Source organism: Bufo gargarizans, chromosome 2, assembly GCF_014858855.1.
Source record: "Bufo gargarizans isolate SCDJY-AF-19 chromosome 2, ASM1485885v1, whole genome shotgun sequence".
Taxonomy (NCBI): Eukaryota; Metazoa; Chordata; class Amphibia; order Anura; family Bufonidae; genus Bufo; species Bufo gargarizans.
The window spans coordinates 520,846,951-520,872,928 of NC_058081.1; the positions used below are offsets into that span (position 1 = coordinate 520,846,951).

Sequence of the window (25,978 nt, forward strand, 5' to 3'; positions counted from 1 at the left end):
GTTTTTGTCAGTTACCTCCCCATAGCCTAACCTTACCACTTGGCTTTCTGGATCCTGCCTACAACATACCCACTGAAGACCCAACAGTTTCATTTGGTTTTGATGTATGGACTGGCAGAACTGGAGAACTTTGTTCTCCCTGATGTCTAAAAGTTGAGCTGTGTAACATAAAATGCTAGGACCTTGGGTTAGACTGGTGGTGGTGGTCAACTTTTTGGACCTCCAAGTTCCCACATTGCAAGCCTTAGGGCAATATATTCTATATGTGCATGAGGAAGGGCAATGTGCATCTAGATCAACATTTATGTAGGTGGGACAGCATTGCCAATGGTCTGCTACAACACCAGTTGTCAGTGTTCGCCTATGCTGGCAGAATGTACTCCAAATGTTGTAATGATGGGTTAAAAAGACTATAATGCCTAGTTTTTCACCTTGGGTCTGAGCATCAACTGTGACTGTCTGTCTGAAATTGAACTTCTTTCTCTCCAGGCATCGGGTACTCATCTCAAGTCATCGTAATTCTGCTGAACTTCTATTATATTGTAGTCTTGGCATGGGCATTCTTTTATCTCTTTAATTCCTTCACATCTGACCTTCCCTGGGCTTCCTGCAACAATTTATGGAACACAGGTATGTGACATTAGTAATAATATAGTCCTAATAATACATAGAATCACAAATATACTAGATAATATTATAGAAAGTTTATACATGATGTACGGTAACTAATATTTAGTAGCTTTCAATAGTCACAATATTTCTAGGTAATAATAGCAGATTATATCCCTGTCCACAAGGGGCAGTATTATTCTAGTTATATTCTTGTACATAGGGGTCAGCATTAAATAGTAGTAGTACAGTATATTATTATACATAGTGGTCAGCATTAAAGTAGTTATATTCTTGTACATATGGGGCAGTATTATATTAGGTGTGGTATATTCTTGTACATAGCAGTTATAATCTTATAAATAGGGGGCAGTATTATAGTAGCTACATTCTTGTACATAGGGACAGTATTATAGTAGTTATATTCTTGTACATAGGGGGCAGTATTATAGTACTTATATTCTTGTACATAGGAGGCAGTTTATAGTAGTTATATCCTTGTACATAGGGGGCAGTATTATAGTAGCTACATTCTTGTACATAGGGGCAGTATTATAGTAGTTATATTCTTGTACATAGGGGCAGTATCATAGTAGCTATATTCTTGTACATAGGAGCAGTATTATAGAAGTTATATTCTTGTACACAGGAGGCAGTATTATGGAAGTTATATTCTTGTACAAAGGGGGCAGTATTATAGGAGCTATATTCTTGTACATGGGAGCAGTGTTCTCTCTAAGCATCTGCTGTTGCTGAGCGGAGCAGTTGTGTAGCTGGGCAATACAGCATGAAAAGTGGGCAATTGCTAAGGGTGCATTTCCATATAGCAACCACGGTGTAACCTGCAATACTGTGCAACCATCATTTAAAGGGCTTCTGTCACCCCCCAAAAGTCATTTTTTATTTTTGGGCTAATTAAAATCCTTATAGTGTTATTTTTAAATATATAGTGCTCTTACCCTTTTCTGTTGTCTAGTTTCTTTAAAAACCGCACTTTTAGAATATGTTAATTACCTGGCTATATACAAAGATATATCTCCATGCACCAGGTGTATATGTGCAGAGATATGTATGTCACACCTCTAATTAACCTATTTACATGTGGACTGAGTATATAAAAAAAAACTTTTACTAATGAATCACTAAAAGCATAGGTGGTTGCAGTGGGACAAAGACAAAATAACATACATACATATACACACACAAATATTGTCACCATCTAAGGCCGCGATAGGTAATGATGGATGGATCTTACCCCGTCCTGTAGACACACGACCAATAGACAGTGAATAGCGTCAGTGCCCTATTATGGTGATGGGCGCTGGTGACCGATACTTCTGTGGGTATGGCAGTCTGGACACTCCTGTAATGCCCTGGTCTAGAGCCCTCCCTATATAGATGGTTAGGGGCTATCCTCATAGACCTGCCTCAACAACACAGAGCACCCGCCCCAACAGGGGCGACCCCATACGGATCCAGTCCCTATAATGGGGCCTAGTCCCTGTAAAGCCCTTACTATATTGCCCCAGATGGTGACAATATTTGTGTGTGTATATGTATGTATGTTATTTTGTCTTTGTCCCACTGCAACCACCCATGCTTTTAGTGATTCAATAGTAAAAGTTATTTTTTATATACTCAGTCCACATGTGGTAAATAAATTACCTGGCTACCAGCAAGTAGGGCGGTTACTTGCTGGTAGCCGCCGCATCCTCCTTTCAACCCCCCCCCCTCCTCCTGTTGATTGACAGGGCCAGCGAGCGCTCTCCTCCTCTGCCGTATCGGTCTTCAGTTAGCGCAGGCGCACTGAGAGGAGGACGCTCGCTCGGCCGCTCCTTCCTCAGTGCGCCTGCCCCGGGTGTAGATGTGACATCATCGGCGCAGGCGCACTGAGGAAGGAGCGGCCGAGTGAGGTCCTCCTCTCAGTGCGCCTACACCGACTGAAGACCTGTGCGGCGCAGGCGCGAGATTTAGAACGCAGACAGGGCCAGCCAGAGGAGGAGAGCGCTCCATGGCCCTGTCAATCAACTGGAGGAGGGGGCGTTTTTTTTAAAGGAGCATGCAGCGGCTACCAGCAAGTAACTGCCCTACTTGCTGGTAGCCAGGTAATTAACATATTATAAAAGTGTGTTTTTTAAAGAAACTAGACAACAGAAAAGGGTAAGAGCCCTATATATTGAAAAATCGCACTATAAGGATTTTAATTAGCCCAAAAATGAAAAATGAGGAGGAGGTAATATTAGGACAGAAGGGCGGGCCAGAGGGCTGAAAGAGGTGTATTTTTCTGGGCACATCGCCTACTAACGCCGCCCCTGGGCACCTTCAGAAGCTCATTTGCATATGTTTTTTTCAATATCTGGACGAGGGACACAGAAAACAAAGGTAAAATTGTAATGTGGGTCAAAGAGTCTATTACCTGATCTGAGCGGTCTAAAACGCTCAGATTAGGTGAAAGACTTCCTTTAAGGGTGTGCACACTTATGCAACCATATTATTTTATTTTTATATTTTTTCTTCCGTCTACCTAAAAGATTTCAGTTTGTTTTTCAATTGAGTTGTACAGTTTATAGGTCACATTAAAGGTGGAAAAAGTTCTGAAATGATTTATCTTTGCCTCATTTTTTTTACAGCACAGAAACTTGACATTTTAACAGGGGTGTGTAGACTTTTTATATCCACTGTATATAGTAAATACAGATGTCTATTGACGTGAGGTATAAATTAAAGCATCTATAATACTGTGTAATATATGCATTGTGTGTGTATATATATTGTGGGGTTTCGCTTTGGTAGACCGGATTAGCGGACTCAATATTGAGGCAACAACAAGTTCTTTGGATCAAACAGTTCAGAGTTTTATTCACACTTTAGGCAAGTGACAAAACAAGCAGTCATAATCAAACAAAAAGTCACCTTGCGGTGGTGGTATTAATTCAGACCATGCAGCAATTCTGCCTCAAAGAGTCCTTGACCATTGCAGCACCAACCTGTTTTCACGCCAAACAGGTAGCAAGCCTTCATCCAGACACAAGGCTCCCAGATCCCAACACAGAGACCTCGCTTCTGAGCCCAGCTGCCTATTTAAGGACAGCCAGGTGCTGCCAAAACCCGGACCGGCACTTAAAATCCTGGCTGAGCACATGCTGGGAGGAAAATACCTGTTTTCCCAGACAAAACCTCTCACTGTGTCACTATATATATATATATATATATATATATATATATATATATATATACATATACACACATATACAGAGCAGTGTATTGATTTAAGACAAACAAGGTATAATAGGTGCAGTGTGTACAGATATATATGGTCAGTTATACATTATGGTCACTGTGTGTGAGGTACCTGAGGTAATGGTCACTGTAACTGTCTGAATTATTATGTATGAGTGAGCAATGAATAAAAACAGGGCATAGGTGGGGAGCAAATGAAGAGAAAAGTGGAGGACCTTCCCTTACCACTCCTTTCCAGTCTGTATGGACCACTGAAGAGCTGATAGTGAAATTCTAATACTTGCTGTTAGGGGTTGAAGGACCTGTGATGATCTCATCACATGTCCTGGCAGATGTACCTTTTAAACCTAGGAGCTACACCAGTAGGGTAGCCAGACATTCGGTTTTAGGCCGGACAGTCCGGTTTTCTGGCACCCTGTCCTCCGTCCGGCTCAGGGCCTGGACGGACACAGGGATGTCCACCCCTTCAGTAGCTCATGCTCAGACCGCAGCATTGCAACTGACTGAGGCTTCTCTCACCCCCAGTCAGTGACTAGAGCCGCAGACATGGCTCCCTGTGGCTGAGAAGGGGAGAGAAGCACCGCGGCTACCCCCAGCTCACATTCCATTCAAGAAGTTATTCTCTCTCCTCCCCCGTTTTTTTCCCCTGCCCGGCGATGGGGGGGGCGTGGCTTGACAGTGGCATGGCTTCCAAGAGGTGGGCGTGGCCTGTGAGGGCTGGCTTTCTGGGGTGAAATAAAGGAGATAAAAAAAGGAAGGGGGGGGGGGGGGGGTTAATCTCTAGTCTTCCCTAAGGAAGTTCAAGAGTATCCAGCAGGGCGCCAAGGGATGGACCTGCAAATGTATTTGGCCAAGGCAAAAAAGTGATGTACTTTAGTATTGATGCTGTTGGAGGGATATTAGGCTGCCAGGGGGAAAGAACCAACAGGGGAACCCCCTTATGGATGAAGTATAGGCACGCAAGGAAGAAAAAAATGTTTTTCACCCCTTTAGACGGCGCCACCGTCCCTTAGATGAGAGATATGTATTAAAATATCCGCTTAATAATAAGTTATTAGGATTTAAGTTTGCTATGTTATTAAAATTCATATATTCAAAGGCTCAAATAGCGGCTATGATGGCATATTATAAATAATTAATAAAAAAATAAAAACAATTTTAACTCACTTCACCCAGGAGGTCCCGGATGGGATAAACTCAAAACACCCACCGGATCACCTCCTGCGCCTGGGTCGCCTGTAGGATCTCACGAAATGACAGCAGTCCAGTCGAGCTTCTTGTCAAACGTCTTTATTTGAACCACAGGGTGGAGTGAAGGAAATCTTGCAAGGATTGGTTGAAGGATACATTGCCAGACTGAACCAATGACGAGGGTTGCCACCCAACAAAAAACACCGGCCAAGTTAAGCCACACCCCAAAGTGGTTGTGATTATGGGGGCATGGCTTAACACTGGGTATTAAGTCGTTATGTCATAATGTGCCTTACAGTATTAATAGCGCCCCCATGTAATATTAATGCCTCTGTTAGTGCCCCTCAGAATTAATAATGCCTCCTATAGCGCCCCCCAGAATTAATAATGCCCCCATTAGTGCCCCAAGTAACAGTAATGCCCCCATTAGTGCCCCCCAGTAATAGTAATGCTCCATTAGTGCCCCCCAGTAATAGTAATGCCCCCAGTAGTACCGCCCAGTAATAGTAATGCCCCCATTAGTGCCCCCAGTAATAGTAATGCCCCCAGTAATGTCCCCTGTAATAGTAATGCCCCCATTACTGCCTCCAGTAATAGTAATGCCCCCATTAGTGCCTCCAGTAATAGTAATGCCCCCATTAGTGCCCCCCAGTAAGTCACTTAATCACAAAGTTGTGGTATCAATTTCCTTTTGGGGGGGAGAGCATGCCTTTCACTTTTGCACTAATTCACTGTCTGCAATTGCCAGTGCCACTAAAGCAAGCCACTCATCAGTTTAGCATTCTCATACCTAAAAAAAAAACAACAGTCTTCCTCCTCCTATGTCCAGAGCAGAGGGCTCAGGGCACGGCACGCTCCGTTGCAGTCTGCCTTAGTCAGCCTCCTCCTACAGCCTGCTGTGCCGTGTAAGTAACTGCGATCCTCATCCTGTCTAAAAGGAGCAGCGGTCGCGCGCAAAGCGGCAATCTTATATAATGCAGATGACTCTTCCCTTGTCCTATTCCGGCGCCAATAATAAAATTACCAGCCATTATCATTGCCGGTACAAAGAATATACTGGCACCGGCAGGCTGAGTAAAATATCGGCCTTGCCGGTGAAATACCGGTCAGGTGGCAACCTTAAAGGGGTTATCCCATGACTTGTAGAAAATGGAAATCAGAGATCATATAGTGCATGTCAATCTCTTTCTAACAAAGCTAGAACCAGCCCAGTACCTCACATGGATCCAGAGATCTCCCCATTCATTGTTCTGCTAGATCAAGCTGACAGCTAAAGGGTAGTGTCTTTTCTGCTGAAGCCAAGGGGGGCGTGTCTATATTCTTGTACATAGGAGCAGTATTATAGTAGTTATATTCTTGTACATGGGGGGGGGGGGCAGTATTATAGTAGTTATATTTTTGTACATAAGAAGCAGTATTATAGTTAAGGATGAGCGAATCGATTCGTATAATACTTCGCTCTAATACTGTACTGAGCAGGAGCTCTGTACAGTATTAGAATGTATTGGCTCCGATGGGCCAAAGTTATTAGTTTGTGAAGTCTCGCGAGACTTTGCATAATAACTTCATAAATCAATTTCTACTGTAAAAAAACATTTAGGGAGACAGTTTTCTGATTGTCCTAACATAATATTCAATAACCTTTCTTTACAGTTTTGTCATGTAAAAACTAATTTGCATAAACATGGGCATATGGGAAAGACATGCCGTTTTCAGCTGAAAAACCATTTGCATGGAAAATTTGCGATCTACACTACTCCTGAACAGCTCCATCTATTGGTTTTATAGTCTTATGACAAGAGTAATCGTCTTGTCATAAGACTATGAAACCAATAGATGGAGCTGTTCTGACTCATGAACAGCACCATCTATTGGTTTCATAGTCTTATGACAAGAGTAATTGCGTGTAGATCGCAAATTTTCCATGCAAATGGTTTTTCAGCGGAAAAACAAGGCAGATTCTGCTCATTTGCATGTCTTTCCCATACGACCATGTTTAGGCAAATTTGTTTTTACATGACAAAACTGTATAGAAAGGTTATTGAATATTATGTTAGGACAATCAGAAAACTTTTTGTCTCCCTAATGATATTGATCTAGGTGCGCAGGTCCACCCAAGCCATCCAACAGATCTGAAGTAACTTTGAGGCTTACTGGCTCTCAGTCAGATGAGAGCTGGTTTGGAATGTCTCAGATTGCACAAGGCTGCCATTGTAAGATATGCTGACTAAGCCTGTCATCTGTCTCGTGGATAGATTGATGGCTTGCATATACCTGGCTATTGGCATATAGCCTTTGTGTGGTTGTCTATTGTATGCCGTAGATAATAGCAGTCCAAGACGCATCCAGCTATCCTCTTAATTCTGTTTCCAAACCATTTTGATGGGGTTTCCATCAATTTCTAACCTTTTTTTGTTAACCAGACACCCTCTTTTCTTCCGAGCAGGGGGTGCCTGGGGTTCTCCCATTGACTTCCATTGTGTTTGGGTGCTCGGTAGAGCACACGGGCATACCAATGTGTTTTGCCAGAGCACCCGAGCACACAAGCACTTAGGTGCTCGATCAACACTAAGTATTGTAGTTATATTCTTATACACAGGGGACAATTTTATAGTAGTTATATTCTTGTACATAGGAGGCAATATTATAGTAGTTATATTCTTGTACATAGGAGGCAGTATTGTAGTAGTTATATTCTTGTACATAGGAGGCAGTATTGTAGTAGTTATATTCTTGTACATAGGAGGCAGTATTATAGTAGTTATATTCTTGTACATAGGGGACAGTATTATAGTAGTTATATTCCTGTACATAGGAGGCAGTATTATTGTAGTTATATTCTCGTACATAGGAGGCACTATTATAGTAGTTATATTCCTGTACATAGGAGGCAGTATTATTGTAGTTATATTCTCGTACATAGGAGGCAGTATTATAGTAGTTATATTCTTGTACATAGGAGACAGTATGATTGTAATTACGTTTACAGTATATTCCTGTACAAAGGGAGCAGTATTAAATTAGCTATATTCTTGTATATTGAATATTTTCTCTTCATTATGCTATCACATTTATTTCCTCAGAGAACTGTATAGATTTTCACAAGAGCAACAGCACTCACAACATGACAATAAATGGAACATCCAGCGTCATTGAGTTTTGGGAGTAAGTTGAAGGCTGCTTTCTGACCATCCTGGACACTTGAGGGCCCTTTACACAGGCCGACGCCGAAGGCAATTATCAGGAACTAACCATTTGTTCCCAATAGTTACCTGCTTGTTGCAGCAATCACCTTCGCTGTATGGTGTTTAAACAGAAATTATGATTTAGGTGATATTACCAGCAATGCCTTCAACTAATGAATGAGCATTTGCTTGTTCATTTGGTGATTTGTGACACCTTTACACAGGGTAAGTATCAGGAAGGAATGTTGCAAGGAATAATTCTTCTTGATAATTGCCCTAATCATTGGCCCATTTAAAATAGGCGCCTTCAAGGGGTTGTCGTACTTCAGCAAATAGCATTTGTCATCTAGAGAAAGTTAATGCAAGACACTTACTAATGTGTTGTGATTGTACCAGGGGCGCAACGATCGCGGTCGCAGAGGGTGCGACCGGCCTCGGCGGGGGGAGGGGGCCTGCTGCACTCACGTGTAATGGGAGCTCTCTGACGGGGCCCGGCATGAAGTACAGTGAGAATTCCAGGCCCTTTCAGAGCGCTCTTCAAACATAAGGGCCGCAGGGGGGAGCGTAGAGGCAAGGAAGGGGGGGGGGGGGTACTCACCCGGTAGTTCTTATCACTGCCGGGCTGTTTGTTTTCAGATTAAAGCAGGGAGACCTCTCCGCTCCCTGCTTCACTTTTCTTTTGAGCTCCAGCGCTCCCCCTGCTGGCCACACATCGCGCTGCTAGCTGTGGGAGGAGCGCTGAAGGCCCGGGAATCGGCCTCCAGCACAGCCAGCAGCGCACGTCATCAGGGAAGAGGGTAAGTATGTGTTTTTTTTCCCATAAAGCTGCAGACTGGAGGCAAAATGGGGGCAACAACTAGAGTTAGGGGGCACAAAAGTGGACATCTTTACTGAGGGGGCGGCCTAATCTAGAATAACTACTGTGAGGGGGCACCTAATCTGGAATAACTACTGTGAGGGGGCACCTAATCTGGCATAACTACTGTGAGGGGGCACATATCTGGCATAACTACTGTGAGGGGGCACATATCTGTCCATAGCCACTGTGAGGGGGCACATATCTGGCATAACCACTGTGAGGGGGCACATATCTGGCATAACCACTGTGAGGGGGCACATATCTGGCATAACTACTGTGAGGGGGAACATATCTGGCATAACTACTGTGAGGGGACACATATTTGGCATAACTACTGTGAGGGGACACATATCTGGCATAACTACTGTGAGGGGGAACATATCTGGCATAACTACTGTGAGGGGACACATATTTGGCATAACTACTGTGAGGGGACACATATCTGGCATAACTACTGTGAGGAGGCACATATCTGGGCTTAACTACTGTGAGGGGGAACATATCTGGGCATAACTACTGTGAGGGGGCACATATCTGGGCATAACTACTGTGAGGGGGCACATATCTGGGCATAACTACTGTGAGAGGGCACATATCTGGCATAGCTCCTGTGACAGGAACAAAGTTGGGCATAACTGTTTTGAGGGGCCACAAGGAGGACATAACTATTTTGAAGGGACCACAAGGTGGGCCTAATTACTGTGAGGGGCCACAATGTGGGCATTAGTACTGTGTGGTAGCACTTAGGGGGAAATTTCCTAGATTACCCTGCTATACATTGGCATAGCTCAGTCTTTTTTTCTCTATCACCTCAGGGACCTTGTTCTTGATCCAGTGGACATCACGCCGACGCCAACGACACCCTGGATGAGGTAGGACCAGATTTTATTAGGACTGGGTGAGTGTAGCCATGCATTGGGCTTAGGGCTCTTTAACAGGAGCGGATCCTGTGAGGGTAATCCTCTGTGTGAAAGAGAGCCAAGCCCCCTCCGGACAGCAGAGACACGGAGCAGTAACATGACTGATGATGCTCGGTGCCTCTCTGTGATCTTTTTATTACAAAATCACAGTAACAACTTTATCTCACCGTGATTTTGTAGTAAAAAGATCACAGAGAGGCACGGAGCATTATCAATCATGTTAATGCTCCGTGTCTCTGCTGTCCGGAACGGGGCTTAGCTCTCCTTCACGCAGTGGATTACCTGCACGACATCCGTGTGAAAAAGCCCTTAATGTAAAGAAAATCTGCCGCGTCTTTGTAAAAATGGGGGCGGGGCCCGATCCAAAGTTTGCACTGGGGCCCATAACACTCTAGTTACGCCACTGGATTGTCCATATTGCCTCCTTTGCTGGCTCGATTAATTTTTCCATCGTATTATACACTGCTCAATTCCAGGGATTACGGCCACTGCTGCAACATAGATACGAGGTGTCCGGGACAGGAGCTGCTGCTCATAAGTGCCTATGCGCACTCCCACTGTTCCGGCCTCCATGGAGGCCAGTGCTTTTTCCTTTAGTGTGAACTTACATTAGTAAGTGCCTTGCATTAACTTTGTCTACACGATAAATGGCATTTGCTGCAGTGAGACAACCCCTTTTAAAGCATCAGTGAATGTCCTTGTCTGGGACTTTTCCCTCTGATGTATACTGGGTTCACACGTTGCAACATCCTTTCTATGAATATCCAGATTCTGCTCTGGTGATAATTCATGCACAGGATAGATTCCTATTCTGTGGGAACTGTAATTGATTCCTTATGGGTTGTTACTAGGGGTGAGCGAACTTCATATTTTGAAGTTCGTGTTCGGGGCTCCAGCATATGCAGGCCATCGACTTCTATTATGACTGAATGTCTCTAAAGGCATTCCGTTATGCATTCTGCCATGAAATTGCGTTATGGTCCGTCTGCATATACCCCAACCCGAACTCAAACTTCAAAATATGAAGTTCGCTAATCCCTAGTTGTTATCAAACCTTATATTACTTGATTCCACACAAACCAAGTAAATCCCCATCTTTTCTCCAGGAGGCGAGTACTTAGCATATCAGATGGCATTGACCAGATAGGGAGCCTACGTTGGGAGCTTGCTCTGTGTCTCCTGCTGGCCTGGATCATCTGCTACTTCTGTATCTGGAAGGGGGTTAAATCAACTGGAAAGGTGAGTGCATTTTCTTTGAAATATGCCAAAGTCCACATTTAAGGCTTTCATTATGCAGCCGTTTGACTAAAAGTTGAGCTTTAAAGGGAGTCTGTCACCTACTCTGAGCGGTTTACACCGCTCGGATCATGTTATAGAACGTTTGCCCCCCATTAAAATAGTACCTCTCTTGTGTCTGAGATCCTGAAAAAGTGCTTTATAAAGTTATGCAAATTAGCTGTTGCAAGTGCCCAGGTCCCTCAGCTATGTGCCCAGATAACCGCTTCCCCTGCAGTCCTCTGGCCCGCCCTCCTCTCCTACTTCATCCTCCTCCTCTGACTTGGAGATCTCGCATGAGCGCCGGCCACCGCATGCCCACTACTCTGCCCACTATGGGCAGAGGCACGGATCTTAACAGTGCGCATGTGCAGGCCCGGTGTTGACCAGCGTTCTCTCAAGATCTCCAAGCCAGAGGAGGAGGACGAAGTAGGAAAGAAGTTTACAGCCTTTAAAAGTTTACAGCCATATGGGAAGTAATTTCTAGCTAATTAATTTGTAGTTTTGATTACCTTTCATCCCCTTATTACTACAGTGAAATGCTGCAGAATTTCCATCTGTACCCCACAGCCCAAGATCTTCAGCATATGCATCCAACCCGAAAATGAATTACATTTAGCTCTATCAAATCACAAAGACGTGTGAACCATGAGCTTGGACACCACCAAGCTCATGTGTAAGTGGAACTCCTCTTTAGATGACCACACATGGCTTGCCATCATAAATCCTAGCCCAGGAGCCCTACACTTTTTGTACATCCCCTGACTGGACAATTACATTCATATTTATTTTTTTAAAGTGCATATTGTATAGATTGTCCCGCATCTACACCCTATTGAGGTGCTTGAAAAAGTAGAAGAAATGCTATGCTTAGAGGTTTTCAGGTAATAATTACATTTTATCTAATATCCACAGCCTGCCTCCTGAAACAGAAGAATAATACTAACCTGCTCCCCGCTGTTCCAGTCCTCCACGCTGCCTCCACTGTCTCCATCTTCCACAGTGTTTACATCTGGTGGTGCATGGGCTAGGTTACATGCTCCGCTGCAGCCAATAACTGGCTTCAGGGTTAATGTGGCCACCAGCAGCACGTCACCACTGAAACCAGTTAATGGCTGCAGCCGAGCATGGGAAAATGCCCATGCACTGCCGGATGTAAACACTGTGGGGACTGGAAGATGGAAACAGTGGAGACAGCGTGGAGTGGTAAGTGTCAGTCTTCTTTTTCAGGGGGCAGCCGGAAGGCATTAGATAAAATGTAATTATTACCAGAAAACCCCTTTGTGACTAGAGATGAGCGAATTTTTCAAAAGTTCGATTCGCCTGATTCACCGACTTGTACAAAATAGCGCTGCCCCCCCCCCGTCATTGTACCCCTCAGATGCCGCGTTCTTACATGATCGCGGCATCTGAGTGTAAAAACTTTCTGAAATTAACAAAAATAAATAAATCAAACTTACTGCCTCCATTTGCTCGAGACCGGCCGGCCACCGCCATTTTGCTTGAAGATCTGGAGCGAAATCTCACACAGTGCGAGATTACGTCATCACGTGGCTAGATCTTCAATCAAGATGGTGGTCGCCAGCAAATGGAGGAAGTAAGAATTAATTTTTTTGTTTTTTGCACTATTTCAGGTTAAATCGATTAGCTTACACGAAGCACGGGGAAATTCGGCTTTGAAGCAAATCGAATTTATCCTAAAATTTGGATCGAATTCCACTTTGTGGTATTCGATTAGCTCATCTCTATTTGTGACTATCAATTTTTCTGCAGGTTGTTTACTTTACGGCAACTTTTCCTTACTTGATGCTGATTGTTTTGCTTATCCGAGGGGTCTCATTGCCTGGTGCTCTGCAAGGCATTCAGTTCTACCTGTACCCAGACCTCAGCCGGCTTCAGGACCCGCAGGTGATTAAAGATGAATGTCACTGCCTTAGGCAGATATCTTCTACTAAAGCCGCGCATAAATGTGATGATGTTTCACAAGATACATTCGCAAATAATGACTGTTAGCAATAACAATTATTATTACCCCAAGAGTAGTAAAATTTATCGGAAACGTTTAGGGGGAGTTGTCTTTTGTTTAGTAACAATCACTGTTAAAGGGTTTTTCTGGATTCTAGATATTGAAGTGAATGGAAGCCAAGCTGCAATACACCGCAACGGCTACTACACATTGGATGGAGCTTTCTGCTTCTGCCCCTGTCCACTCTGTTTTTTTTCCAGTGCCAGTCATAGCTGATTGGTGAGGGCCCCAGATGTCGGACTCTCGCTTATCTGATATTAATGACTTATACTGAAGATATCAATATCTAGAATCTGGAAAACCCCTTTAAGATGACTGAGTATAGTAAGCTTACCAAAAATATAAGATTGTTGTCTCCAAACCTCTGTATCTGCCAATACCCATGGTCATCATCTCTATGGAAGAGGGAGATACAGGGTTTACAAACACTTATGACACCACCTATCTCAAGTTAAATTATAGGGATTAATAAATCCATTCTATCAAATATTTGTTTCACCTAATCCACTAACAAAAACCTCATGTCTATAACCAGAGTACTTACTAGCATTAGGGAAGCACACTCATTGATATACATGAAGAGTAGAATGGGTCTCCTGCAAGAGAAAAAAAATCTTATCATGGGGTGTCTTGTAGATGCTTGTTCTAAATTTATAATACCCACATCTAATGTAGAGGAGCATCCTGTATTTTGGGTGGAGTTACCCTTTAGAGGGTTATGGTCAAGTGACTCCACGTATGGAGGACTGTAGGTCCTTGATTCTCTACTCATGACTGTCATGAGTCTGGAGGACCACGGCCAAATAGCAGAAGTCTGCAGACTAGTTAAATAATTGGCTTGTGTTACATTCATTTTCAAGTTATGTGATGGTGCAATTTGCAGCATTATGCCTGTGAAGGGGAAGTTCACAAGGACAATTGTTTTTCCTGCAGTGAACCAGATTGACAGCCGTTGAGCATATCTTGCTGAGCCCAACAGGGTGGCATAGAGTGAAAGCTGTGTGCTGTCAGAATCCTGATATTTACACATATCTGAGCCTGGCAGGGGCCTTCCTTTGGTTGAAAACATTCTTCAGGCCAAGTACAATCCAGAGAACAAGCTGATTGGACTCAGCGATATGGAAAAATTTCCTGCAATTTCTTTTTATTAGTTAGAATTTTTTGGTTCTTTGGTTTGTTTTAGCTATACACATTTGTGTCAAAAATCGGATTAATACAGATGAACGGGATAAGTGTGGCTTCAGTACACCAACTTCTTTTAGCCTCTTCTTTGGTCCAAACCTGGGGCATTTTGTAACTGAACCAGTAGAGCTAGTGTAAAAACCATCCATAGAGACAGACCATGCTGCTTCTGTGGGCTGCACGATATTTGTTTTAAATTAAAAAAGTTTGTCCCATGAAAAATATTCTACATTTTTAAAGCATATAATTAAACATTCAGTATACTAGCCACTGAGTAATTCAATAAAATCTATCTGTATAGCTGCACCTGATGTTTGCTCTTTTCCTCATGTCTCTGTCCACCTTGCTGAGTTGGTCACACATGCTCAGTTCCATCCTTCACCTGCCTCCAGCACTATCTTCTGTTAGAACCTGTGAAAGTTACAGGACACACCTCCTAATCAAGGATAAACCCCTGAGCTACTAGCATGATATACATTTAGCAAAACAATTGGAGCAATGAATGGGGCAGCTCTAGAGCCATATGAGGTACAGAGCTGGCTCTAGCTTTGTTACAAAGAGATTGTCACGTACTATATGATGTCTGATTTTCATTTTCAACATTAATTATGGGATAAGCCCTTTAATGTTTGTATGAGAAGTGTTTTAGTAGTGACCCATCTTCTCCAGTACTCATTGTCCTCCGACTGCTGATCTTCATTCATCAAAAATCTGTCAGCTGGTTTGTTGATTGAACTTTGCATATTAAAAATGAATTATTAATCTATTAAATTCGAATTGTGCCAGCCATGTGCTTGGGCACCACTGATCTCAAAATGAAGGAGCTCCTTTATTTTGGGATTAGTGGTGTCCAATCCCATGGCTGACATGAATCGGTTAGGGACATGAGGAGCAGATGTGTCCTTTATCAACTGATCTTATATTTGCCATTCACCAGACTGTGCTCGGCAGGTCTGGATGGACGCTGGAACACAGATCTTTTTCTCCTTTGCCATTTGCTTGGGATGTCTGACAGCATTGGGAAGCTACAATCAATATCACAACAACTGCTATAGGTAATTATTTATAAGATGACGTGCTCGCTGGTACTTTAATTTGGAGACCATTAATAGCATATAAATATATATATATTTATATACGCCAAAGACCGGCACTTCACTTCTTGTTTTCCTACCCTGTTTTCCTACCCTGGACGCGAGCACCACGACCTCAGAGAGGAGTGCCGACTGTTTGAACCCTTGTTTTATATATATATATATATATTTAATGTGGGGGGTTAGCTCTTCTCCAGGGGTAATTCACACAAGTGTCTTCGCCAGTCACCAAGTTTAAGGTCCAAACATCGCTTTCATTTGGCAACTCAGCAAAACAAACATAAATCATACAAAATAAACACCTGCCTGGCTGGGCTCTAACTAAACAAGGTATCTTCCTACCTTACTTAAAGCACCGTTTGCACGCGGTAATTACAAGCGGCTTTCCCAGCCCAGTGTCCCACAGCCTCCTGGCTGTACAGAGCCCTGTTCATACACGGTCTCACATCCAGTACCTTTATGGGGGAGTGTGGCCCAGTAGTCCCTCCGATTCCGGCCTAGTGACCCTTGCGCCCAGGCGTCCCCCAATGCTCCAGCTATCACCTAGCCCCATGGTCCCTCAGCCAGCCCGGCTGAGACCACTCATACAGAGCCTCCCCTGTTGCACAACAAATCTCCTTCCCCAAACTGACACCCTGGGAGGTGCTTTATGCCAGCCAGAGCACCTCCAGCTGGTCTCACCTGTGGTGGAATAGGGGTGTGGACCGCACTATCCACCCCTTCACCGCCTTTCACCTCTGTAAGATCTGTCACTATCTCACAATATATATACTATATATTACATACCCTTTCATTGTGACATTGTCTACCCGTCTATTTACTTCAAAGCTGTCCCTCATTTACCTCAAAGATGTCCCTCAGATGCTTTATATAAGAAAATGTGAGCACATCTTGTGAGAGTTATTTACTGCAAAAAAATGTATCAACAATTAGTACTCTAAAATCGACTCTACAATATCTAATTCAGTAGGCCGTACATCAAAGCCTTTAGTAAAGTGTGACGGGTTGGAAACAGACTTAAAATGAAGTTATAATTAAATATCATTTGGCGGTCTCAGCAGGAACCTACTTCTATTCCGACTTCCTGCCAATACAGCCACATTTGACTAGAGACATACCGTATATAGGTGGTGAAAATCTGTATTGTTCTTATATTCTGGCAGAGATTGCATCGCTTTATGCTTTCTGAATAGCGGCACAAGTTTTGTGGCTGGATTCGCCATCTTTTCCATCTTGGGTTTTATGGCAGAAGAGCAAGGTGTGCCAATATCGGAGGTGGCAGAATCTGGTTAGTAGATTTATGTTTCTTTTTTTATGATAGTATATAGGTAGGTAGTAGTTGAATGTCCCCAGCATGAATACTGCTAGCACTGTTCAGAAATCAATTAGAAATCTGTAATGATAGATGCCATTATTCCATTATTTAGATCATTAAGCCCAAGAGTTCACTGATATTTGTGGCCACTTTCTGATAATTGTCCTGATAATTATAAAATGATAAAATGAAGAAACTTTGTAGCAGACCTAAATCAAACCATGCAGGACCAGGTAAATTTTGGAAATGTTGTATTCGATTTTTCCTTCTCGTCTTTGAAGGGCAACAACCTTTTTACTTTTTCCATCAACATCACCATATGAGTTTTTTGTGGGACAAGTTTTTGGGACATTATTTGTGGGGTGAAAAAAATGTGATTTGGCCATTGTTATTTGGGTTTAGTTTTTATGGTCTTCCATTTTTTGGGGAGACGAAGTGACAAAAAACAGCAGTTCTGCCATTTGGATTTTTTAATGGCGTTTTTGGATGTGGCGATGCCAATTATGTTCATTTTTTGTTTTCTTAATTATAAATGGGAAAAGGGCAGTGATTTGAATTTCTATTCATTTTCTTAATATTTTTAAAAACTCTATTAAAAGGCATCTGCCAGCAGATTGGTACCTATGAAACTGGCTGACCTGTTGCATGTGTGCTTGGCAGCTGGGGACATCTGTGTTGGCCTCATGTTCAGAGCCTCTAGGTGTAACAGCAATGGGGGAGTTGCCATTACACCTAGAGTCTCTGCTCTCTCTGCAACTGCTGCGCCCTGTGCACTTTGATTGATAGAGCCAGGCCTTAGGATGTTTTCACTGCCTGGTTCTATCAGTCAAAGTGGAGAGAGAGCAAAGCCTCTAAGTGTAACGGCAACATTCCCATTGTTCCTAGATGTTCATTTGCATATATTAAAACATCATTTTTCTCATCAATGAGGGACCAACACAGATGCCTTCAGCTGCCAAACGCACATGTAACAGGTCAGACAGTTTCACAGGGACAAATTTGCCGACAGATGCCCTTTAAATAGATTTTTACTTTTAGTTCCCTTAGGGGACTTGAACCTGTAATCATTTTTCATAATATTCAAATTAGGCATTTGGTGCAATGAGGGCATCACCATTGCTCTAATTGCTCCTGAGCTCTACTCCTTTCTGTGGCCACTCTGCTTTGCCACTGCTTAACACTGTCAATCAGCACAGCAAGGGAGGGGTTGGCCACAGAAAGGAGCAGACCTTGGTGCAACCAGAGCAACGTCAACTTTCTCACTGCCCCAAATGCTCAATTTGCATAGTAGGAAAAGTTATCATAACTTGGGGACAGAGCCTCAAATCAACAAATGAAAAACAACTCTTCAATCAGATGAACTACAGTTATGTGTCTATGCAAACAGTTGGATAGGGAGGTCACTGATGAGAGATTCCTTTTAACCATGGCGGATCCTATCAAAGGATGAGGTAGCTTCCTTCCACTGTCTAGCTGCTCAGATGCCACTGTTGTTATTGACTGTGGCATCTGAGTTAAACAACTGGGATTGGTTTTCTCTCTGATCCGACCCACAGCAGGCAGGTGCCAGTTGTATAATGCAGCTGGAACCCGCTGTGTATGGAGTGGGCTCAGCTCATGATCCCATTCCATACTCCCCTCAAATTTTCTTCCATTTGGCCCCTACATTGTGCTAATGTGTATTTAGTAGGTTAGCCAGAAACAGAGGACCTATACGAGGGAATATGACTGCAGGATAAGACTATACAGAGGTTCATTGTTGTATTTTCAGATTTGTCAGATAGCTGGATTATTTTTACTTTCAAATAAAATAATAACTTTTACAAAGACAGGTGCATTTTGCGGTCTTACTAAACCCTCATACTGATGTAAAATTGAGAGATTACATATCCTACTGTGGCGCGGTGCTCAGGCTCAGACATGTCCTCCTAGTAGGATATGTAATCTCTCAATTTTACATCAGTATGAGGGTTTAGTAAGACCGCAGAGTGCACCTGTCTTTGTAAAAGTTATTGTTATTTTGTTTGTTTGTTTATCACATCCACACATTTGCTATCCTGTCTAGGATGTCTATTGCGGTACTTGTGGTCCGCTGCTGACATCCTCCATTCTATGCATTTTTGCAGGGGATCGCCATTAGCAGCGGACCACAATTGCAGGATCTGCCCCCTGGTATAGATGCGCCACTGCATATGGGGTTGAGCACTTTTTGCTTTTCATTACCACGCCAATTTGTAGTTTATTTTTACTTTCCTAACAGCTTTTAAACACTCATTTAAAAAAGTTGTATTTTTCTAAGTGGCGGGCTATCCTCAGGATAAGCCATAACTTGCTGATTGGTGAGGGTCCGACACCCCACCCCCGTTCTATCAGCTGTTCGGGTGTATCTTCGTTGCCGGAAGTTGGTGCTGGAATTTACTTCAATGGGCTGGACAACATCTTTAAGCTTAATTCTTATTAAACTGATAAGAATTTTGCTTAAATGTGTGTTGATGAGCTGTCAGGGAACTAGAGATTTGTCTCCTCTGAGCCCTAATAGTAAAACTGAAAGAGGACAAACTGTGTAAATGTTTTAATAAAGACCATAAAGGGGTTAACATTTTCTGTGGCTGATCAACCTATGGTAGCGGTGTGCAAAATCAATAGCCCTATCCACTCTTCCACTTATTAGTCCAATATCTTCTGGAGGGTCATTGAGTAAAAGGTGTATAAAAGGTTCATGATGTCCTGCCCTTCCTAGAGCACATTGTAGAGAGCTTTGCCTCCAGACAATTTGCCAGGGAGATTTATTTAGTAAAGAACTGAGTAAGGCACAACAATCTTACAACTCCATCAATCCCGCAAAATGTGGAGGATAAGTGAAATAAAAGCAATCTTGAATCACAATGAAGATGGGGACACAGTGTTGAATCCAGTACAGAAATAGACAAAGTCAACACAAACGGATGCATTCACTTGAATGATAGTTGAGCTGCAGTAACCAAGCAAGCGCACTGCACTTTGAACAGAGAAGACCCCCATGATCTTCTATTGATGAGCTGTGCTGAAGATATGTCATCAATATCGTTTTAAAGGTTTCAGCCCAAAATAAGTGGGATGCATTAATAAACAAAAAAGGCATTCAGAGTTGATCTTTAGTTCCCACTCATTGCAGCTGCCATAAAGCACACACACTGTGCTGCACTGTTTATGCAGATAATAAAGAGAGGACGTGTACGTTTCCAATATGGCCGCCAACAGGAAAGTGTTTGCAAATAGTTAATAAATGTAATTTTTATTTATTTATTACAGATGGAAATCTAATTAATAAGACTAAAATTAAATACATAAGATTATCAATTTAAGACAAAATATGTGAGTTTTGCTAACACAGTCATAGACAGTAGAATCTGCATATGAAACATAGAAAAGACTAATTTCCATTATCTCGTTTTCCAGGTCCAGGTTTAGCTTTTATTGCCTACCCCCGAGCTGTGTCTATGATGCCATTCTCTCCACTGTGGGCCTGTTTCTTCTTCATCATGGTCATTCTTCTGGGTCTGGACAGTCAGGTACCCTTGTATAAACTATGAGATATTTGTTGCTGTAAGGGCTATGTACACTCTCATGGTAACAGACCACAAACAAACCTTCTGTAGTCTGATCTATATTTCCATTCATACTATCCCTTACTTTATGTTAACATACTTTAGGTTAGGTTAGCAAGAAATAGGAGGGGACAGGTGGAAAAGAATTGATTGCAGGATCAGACTTCAGAAGGACACAAAATCTAAGGTCAATGGCTTATAATACTGCACCATGCTAAGGAGCTGCTAATATTACCTGCATGCATGTTATCAGATGTTTCTGGAGGTTTTCAGAATTGAAGATGTGAGATATACAGTATCAGAACACCAATCCAGGTAAGCTAAACTGCATTACAGATGCATGTTTCTTTACCGACAATCTTGGATGGAGATTTCAAGAGATGATCTGTTGGGTGTTGCAGGTAATGCAAACAATTTGTATTCCAAAGCTGGTCATCTTGCACCACTTATCTTGAGATACAGTAGCTAATCCCTAGACGAAAGGAAAGGAAGAACAAATCTTGTATATTAGATTGCATACCTGAAAACATCAAATAGAGTGAGGATAATTGTAAGCTTTAGTGTCACTTAAATACAGAAGAACACATACATTATATCTACTGTATATAAAGAAGCATGCAAACTATGCAATAGCCTCCTTAGTTATGGTCTATATTGATATGTTTTCCCCTTTTTGTCCTTTCTTCAGTTTGTGTGTGTGGAGAGCCTGGTCACCTCTTTGGTGGACATGTATCCCAGGACCTTTCGCAAAAAGAACCGCCGTGAGCTACTTATCCTGGTTGTCTGCATCTTCTCCTTCCTTATTGGTCTTGTCATGTTGACAGAGGTATGGAATGAAGAATGGAGAAATAAAACATGATGGCTTTTAAGTGTATTCCCTTATTCTGGTATTGGTGCGTGCTCCTCCTTTCACCTACCAGGACTGGAGAATCTAATACTGGTTACTCACCAACGTTGACAATTATTGTAGGAGATAAGGCAGTAAAGTAACCTTGAGGCCTGGTTCATACCGCTTTTCTTTGATACGGTGTCTAAGAATATGGTAGTGTTGGAATGGTTTATCATGAGCAGGAGATAAGAACATCGAGTGGTGTGGTCTCAATGGGACTGATGAATGGCATCATGGAGCAGCATGAATGTATCATTATTTGAGTCATGAAGATGTGACTCTTAAAGGATGACATTACTTTGCATCAGTATTTTCTAAATAATCCTAACACTTATGTTGTTGTATCCACCCAGGGTGGCATGTATGTGTTTCAGCTATTTGACTATTATGCTGCCAGTGGAATGTGCCTGCTGTTTGTCGCCATCTTTGAGACCCTCTGCATTGGTTGGGTATATGGTAAGTAGTATTACCTTAAGAACATTATTATAGTGGTGCAGCAACCCAGCTATGCCCTCAGGTACCTTCTCCCTGCTTTGTTAGGAAGGATTGGTATAACCTCCTCTTGGGCCAGATTAGTTGGGTATGGGTAGTAGGAGCAGTGTAGATGCTCCACTAGGCTCTGGATTAGACAGTGTACAATGAATTTAAATATACTCTTTTGGTTCTATAGGTGCCGATAACTTCTACGACAACGTGGAACATATGATTGGCTACAGACCCTTGCCCATTATCAAATACTGCTGGTTGTTTATTACTCCTGCGGTGTGCCTGGTGAGATGGTGGTATTATTAATCCGGTGGAGGGTGGTGCAGCTGTAGTATGTTTAGCACAATTTCACCAAAGTTTTTTTTTTATTCCCCAGGCCACCTTTATCTTCTCACTGGTGAAATACACTCCTCTTCAGTATAACAAGCGTTACACTTACCCCTGGTGGGGGGATGCTGTGGGTTGGCTGCTAGCACTGTCATCTATGATTTGTACCCCACTCTGGATTTGTTACAAAGTTTCGACAATCAAAGGACCTATTGTAGAGGTAAGATGGCCTGAAGGTACTGTGATCGTTCATCTCTGTCCGGTAATACATTCTGGTTAGGTAAAGGAAAGATGGTGTCTAATGTTGTTTGGAAGAATTTTGTAAAGAGAACCTGTCACCTCTCCTGACATATTAGTTTTTGTAACTAATTGTATTCCCCATCTAATTAACAATGCTGGAGCACAGTCTGACACTGGCAGCACTGAATGGATGGTTTCAGACTGTGTAAGTATACAACCCCAACTGGGAACTTCCACCTGTACCTTTTTATCCATAAACTTCTAGCAAAAATAGTAGAAGAGTGGCATAAGAACAGATGCTCCAGAATTGTTATTACATGGGGAATGCAAGTTGTGACTAAAACAGACATACAGGAGAGGTGACCAGTCCTCTTTAAGGTGTGCATACAAATAAGCACAGAGTCGGCAAAATAAGACCATTTCAGCTGGGCCAGTTGAGTATCTTATGTTTATGTAGGTGTCTCAACATTCCCCTGACAGATGATGTTAGGAGAAAGAACGATTGGACTTAATTTAAACATGCCTAAACCTTTGTTCTCAAGGCAGATAGGCCACAGTCAAAGGTGTCTGGTAGATGCTTATTCCCCCCTCTCCGTTGAATACACATTCATGCTCTGCTAACTGACCTTGCATGTGTATGGGGGGTCGGCTGGTGGAGCATTCACCGAAACAACTATGAGAAGTGTATGACTGTCTTTAACCTTAACATTGATTATCACTAGAGATGAGCGAATCGAAGTTGACAAAGTGGAATTTGATCCGAATTTCAGAAAAAAATCGATTCGCATGCTCCCTCTGTCACTGGCTCGCGTCACTGCCTCATGTGCCAATCCTCCTTAAGAGGTAGCGACCAGATGTTCCCCTCGGGAAAGTCTATCCCCACCATCAGGGGTACTGTGAAGATCGAGGGGTTCACTTAGACAACTCCCTTAGAGGAGGTAGGACACGTGGCACAGTGGGTTAACACCCGCTCGTTTGTGACAAGCAGCACCTTGAGTCTAGAGTCGCTGATTAGCAGCTTTCTTCACCCACCTAGTGAAGAAACTACTCACAAGCAGCAGCTAGACCTGGAGCAGAACCTGAACCAGCAGGTGGTGGCATACTTAGGCAGCACATTGAAGATCTGCTGGACTACTGGGCAGCCAAACTGGGATTTGTGGCCGCAACTGGCCTAGTTTGCCCTGGAAAAGCTGTCCTGCCCGGCCAGTAGTGTGGCATCAGAGCGGGTGTTTAGTGTGGCGGGGGCCATAGATACCCCAAGCAAAACTCACCTGTCCACCCAAAATGTGGAGAGACTGACGTTTGTCAAGATGAATCAGGCATGGCTCAGCCAGGTTTTGCACCCACCAATGCCTGATGCATCAGATTACATCATCCATGCTGCCTCACCCAAACCTTGACAAAAGAGACCGGTTTCTTCTAGCTACCCACCTCAGCTACTATTCTGATGCTGCCATTCGCCTGATGCCACACATCTGATGCCAAGTGTACCTTCTTACACCCAGCATCATCAGCGGGTGATGTTATTGCCACCCACCTCCCCACTCTGTCACTGGGTCACTCTGTGGTCTCCTGATGCTGCTGCCACCTCACCACTCAGGTCTCCTCATGCTGCTGTTGCAACCTCCACACTATGTCATTGTGCCACTCTGTGGTCTTCTCATGCTGCTGCTGCCACCTCCACACTATGTCACCTTGCCACTCTGTGGTCTCCTCGTGCTGCTGCCAACTCACAACTCTGTCTCAGGGCCACTCTGTGGTCTGTCTCCTCATGCTGCTGCTGCTGCCACCTCCACACTAAGTCACCTTGCCACTCTGTGGTCTCTTCATGCTGCTGCCAACTCACAACTCTGTCTCTGGGCCACTTTGTGGTCTCCTCATGCTGCTGATACCACCTCCACACTATGTCATCTTGCCAGTCTGTGGCCTCCTCATGCTGCTGCTGCTGCCACCTCCACACTCTGTCATTGTGCCACTCCTCCTGGTCTCCTCATACTGCTGCCACTTCACCACTCTGTGGTCTCCTCATGCTGCTGCCAAATAACCACTCTTTGGTCTCCTCATGCTGCTGCTATTTCACCATTCTGTGGTCTCCTCATACTGCTGACACATCACCACTCTTTGGTCTCCTCATGCTGCTGCAATATCACTACTCTGTGGTCTCCTTATGCTGCTGCTACTTCAACACTATGTCACTGGGCCACTCTATGGTCTCCTCATGCTACTGCCACATAGAAACATAGAATGTGTCGCAGATAAGAACCATTTGGCCCATCTAGTCTGGCCAATATACTGAATACTATGAATAGCCCCTAGCCCTATCTGATATGAAGGATGGCCTTATTCCTATCCGATGCATGCTTAAACTCCTTCACTGTATTTGCAGCTACCACTTCTGCAGGAAGGCTATTCCATGCATCCACTACTCTCTCAGTAAAGTAATACTTCCTGATATTACTTTTAAACCTTTGCCCCTCTAATTTCAAACTATGTCCTCTTGTAGCAGTTTTTCTTCTTTTAAATATTCTCTCCTCTTTTACCTTGTTGATTCTCTTTATGTATTTAAAAGTTTCTATCATATCCCCTCTGTCTCGTCTTTCTTCCAAGCTATACATGTTAAGGTCCTTTAATATTTCCTGGTAAGTTTTATCCTGCAATCCATGTACTAGTTTAGTAGCTCTTCTCTGAACTCTCTCCAAAGTATGATGAGGTCTCACTAGTGCTCTGTAGAGCGGCATGAGCACCTCCCTCTTTCTACTGTTAATGCCTCTCCCTATACCCAAGCATTCTGCTAGCATTTCCTGCTGCTCTATGACATTGTCTGCCTACTTTTAAGTCTTCTCAAATAATGACCCCTAAATCCCTTTCCTTAGATACTGAGGTTAGGACTGTATCACTGATTTTATATTCTGCTCTTGGGTTTTTACGCCCCAGTTGCATTATCTTGCACTTATCCACATTAAATTTTAGTTGCCTGATTTTTGACCATTCCTCTACTTTTCCTAAATCCTTTTCCATTTGGTGTATCCCTCCAGGAACATCTACCCTGTTACAAATCTTTGTGTCACCAGCAAAAAGACACACCTTACCATCGAGGCCTTCTGCAATTTCGCTGATAAAGATATTAAACAATATGGGTCCCAGAACAGAACCCTGAGGTACCCCACTGGTAACAAGACCTTGGTCTGAATATACTCTATTGACTACAACCCTCTGTTACCTGTCCCTCAGCCAATGCCTAATCCATTTAACAATATGGGAGTCCAAGCTCAAAGACTGCAATTTATTGATAAGCCTTCTATGTGGGACAGTATCAAAAGCCTTGCTAAAGTCTAGATAAGCAATGTCTACTGCACCTCCGCCATCTATTATTTTAGTCACCCAATCAAAAAAATCTATAAGATTAGATTGACATGATCTCCCTGAAGTAAACCCATGTTCCACAATCCTCTCCTGAAGTATGGTTTCCATTAATTTCCCCACTATTGATGTCAGGCTTACTGGCCTATAGTTGCCCGATTCCTTCCTTCTACCTTTCTTGTGAATGGGCACA

General features: G+C 43.1%; 1 protein-coding gene across 3 annotated transcripts in view; it reads left to right on the plus strand.

Annotated features, from left to right (window-relative positions):
- Positions 1–25,978, plus strand: part of LOC122928500 (sodium- and chloride-dependent GABA transporter 2-like) — a 75,657-nt gene that overhangs the window by 44,212 nt on the left and 5,467 nt on the right. For all 3 annotated transcript variants that reach the window (XM_044281397.1, XM_044281395.1, XM_044281396.1), the window contains exons 4-14: positions 490–630; positions 8,124–8,205; positions 11,111–11,243; positions 13,053–13,187; positions 15,439–15,542; positions 16,745–16,869; positions 20,335–20,447; positions 21,172–21,309; positions 21,726–21,828; positions 22,043–22,143; positions 22,235–22,405. In XM_044281397.1, the coding sequence (XP_044137332.1) occupies positions 490–630; positions 8,124–8,205; positions 11,111–11,243; positions 13,053–13,187; positions 15,439–15,542; positions 16,745–16,869; positions 20,335–20,447; positions 21,172–21,309; positions 21,726–21,828; positions 22,043–22,143; positions 22,235–22,405 (1,346 nt within the window). The remainder of the gene's footprint in view (positions 1–489; positions 631–8,123; positions 8,206–11,110; positions 11,244–13,052; positions 13,188–15,438; positions 15,543–16,744; positions 16,870–20,334; positions 20,448–21,171; positions 21,310–21,725; positions 21,829–22,042; positions 22,144–22,234; positions 22,406–25,978) is intronic.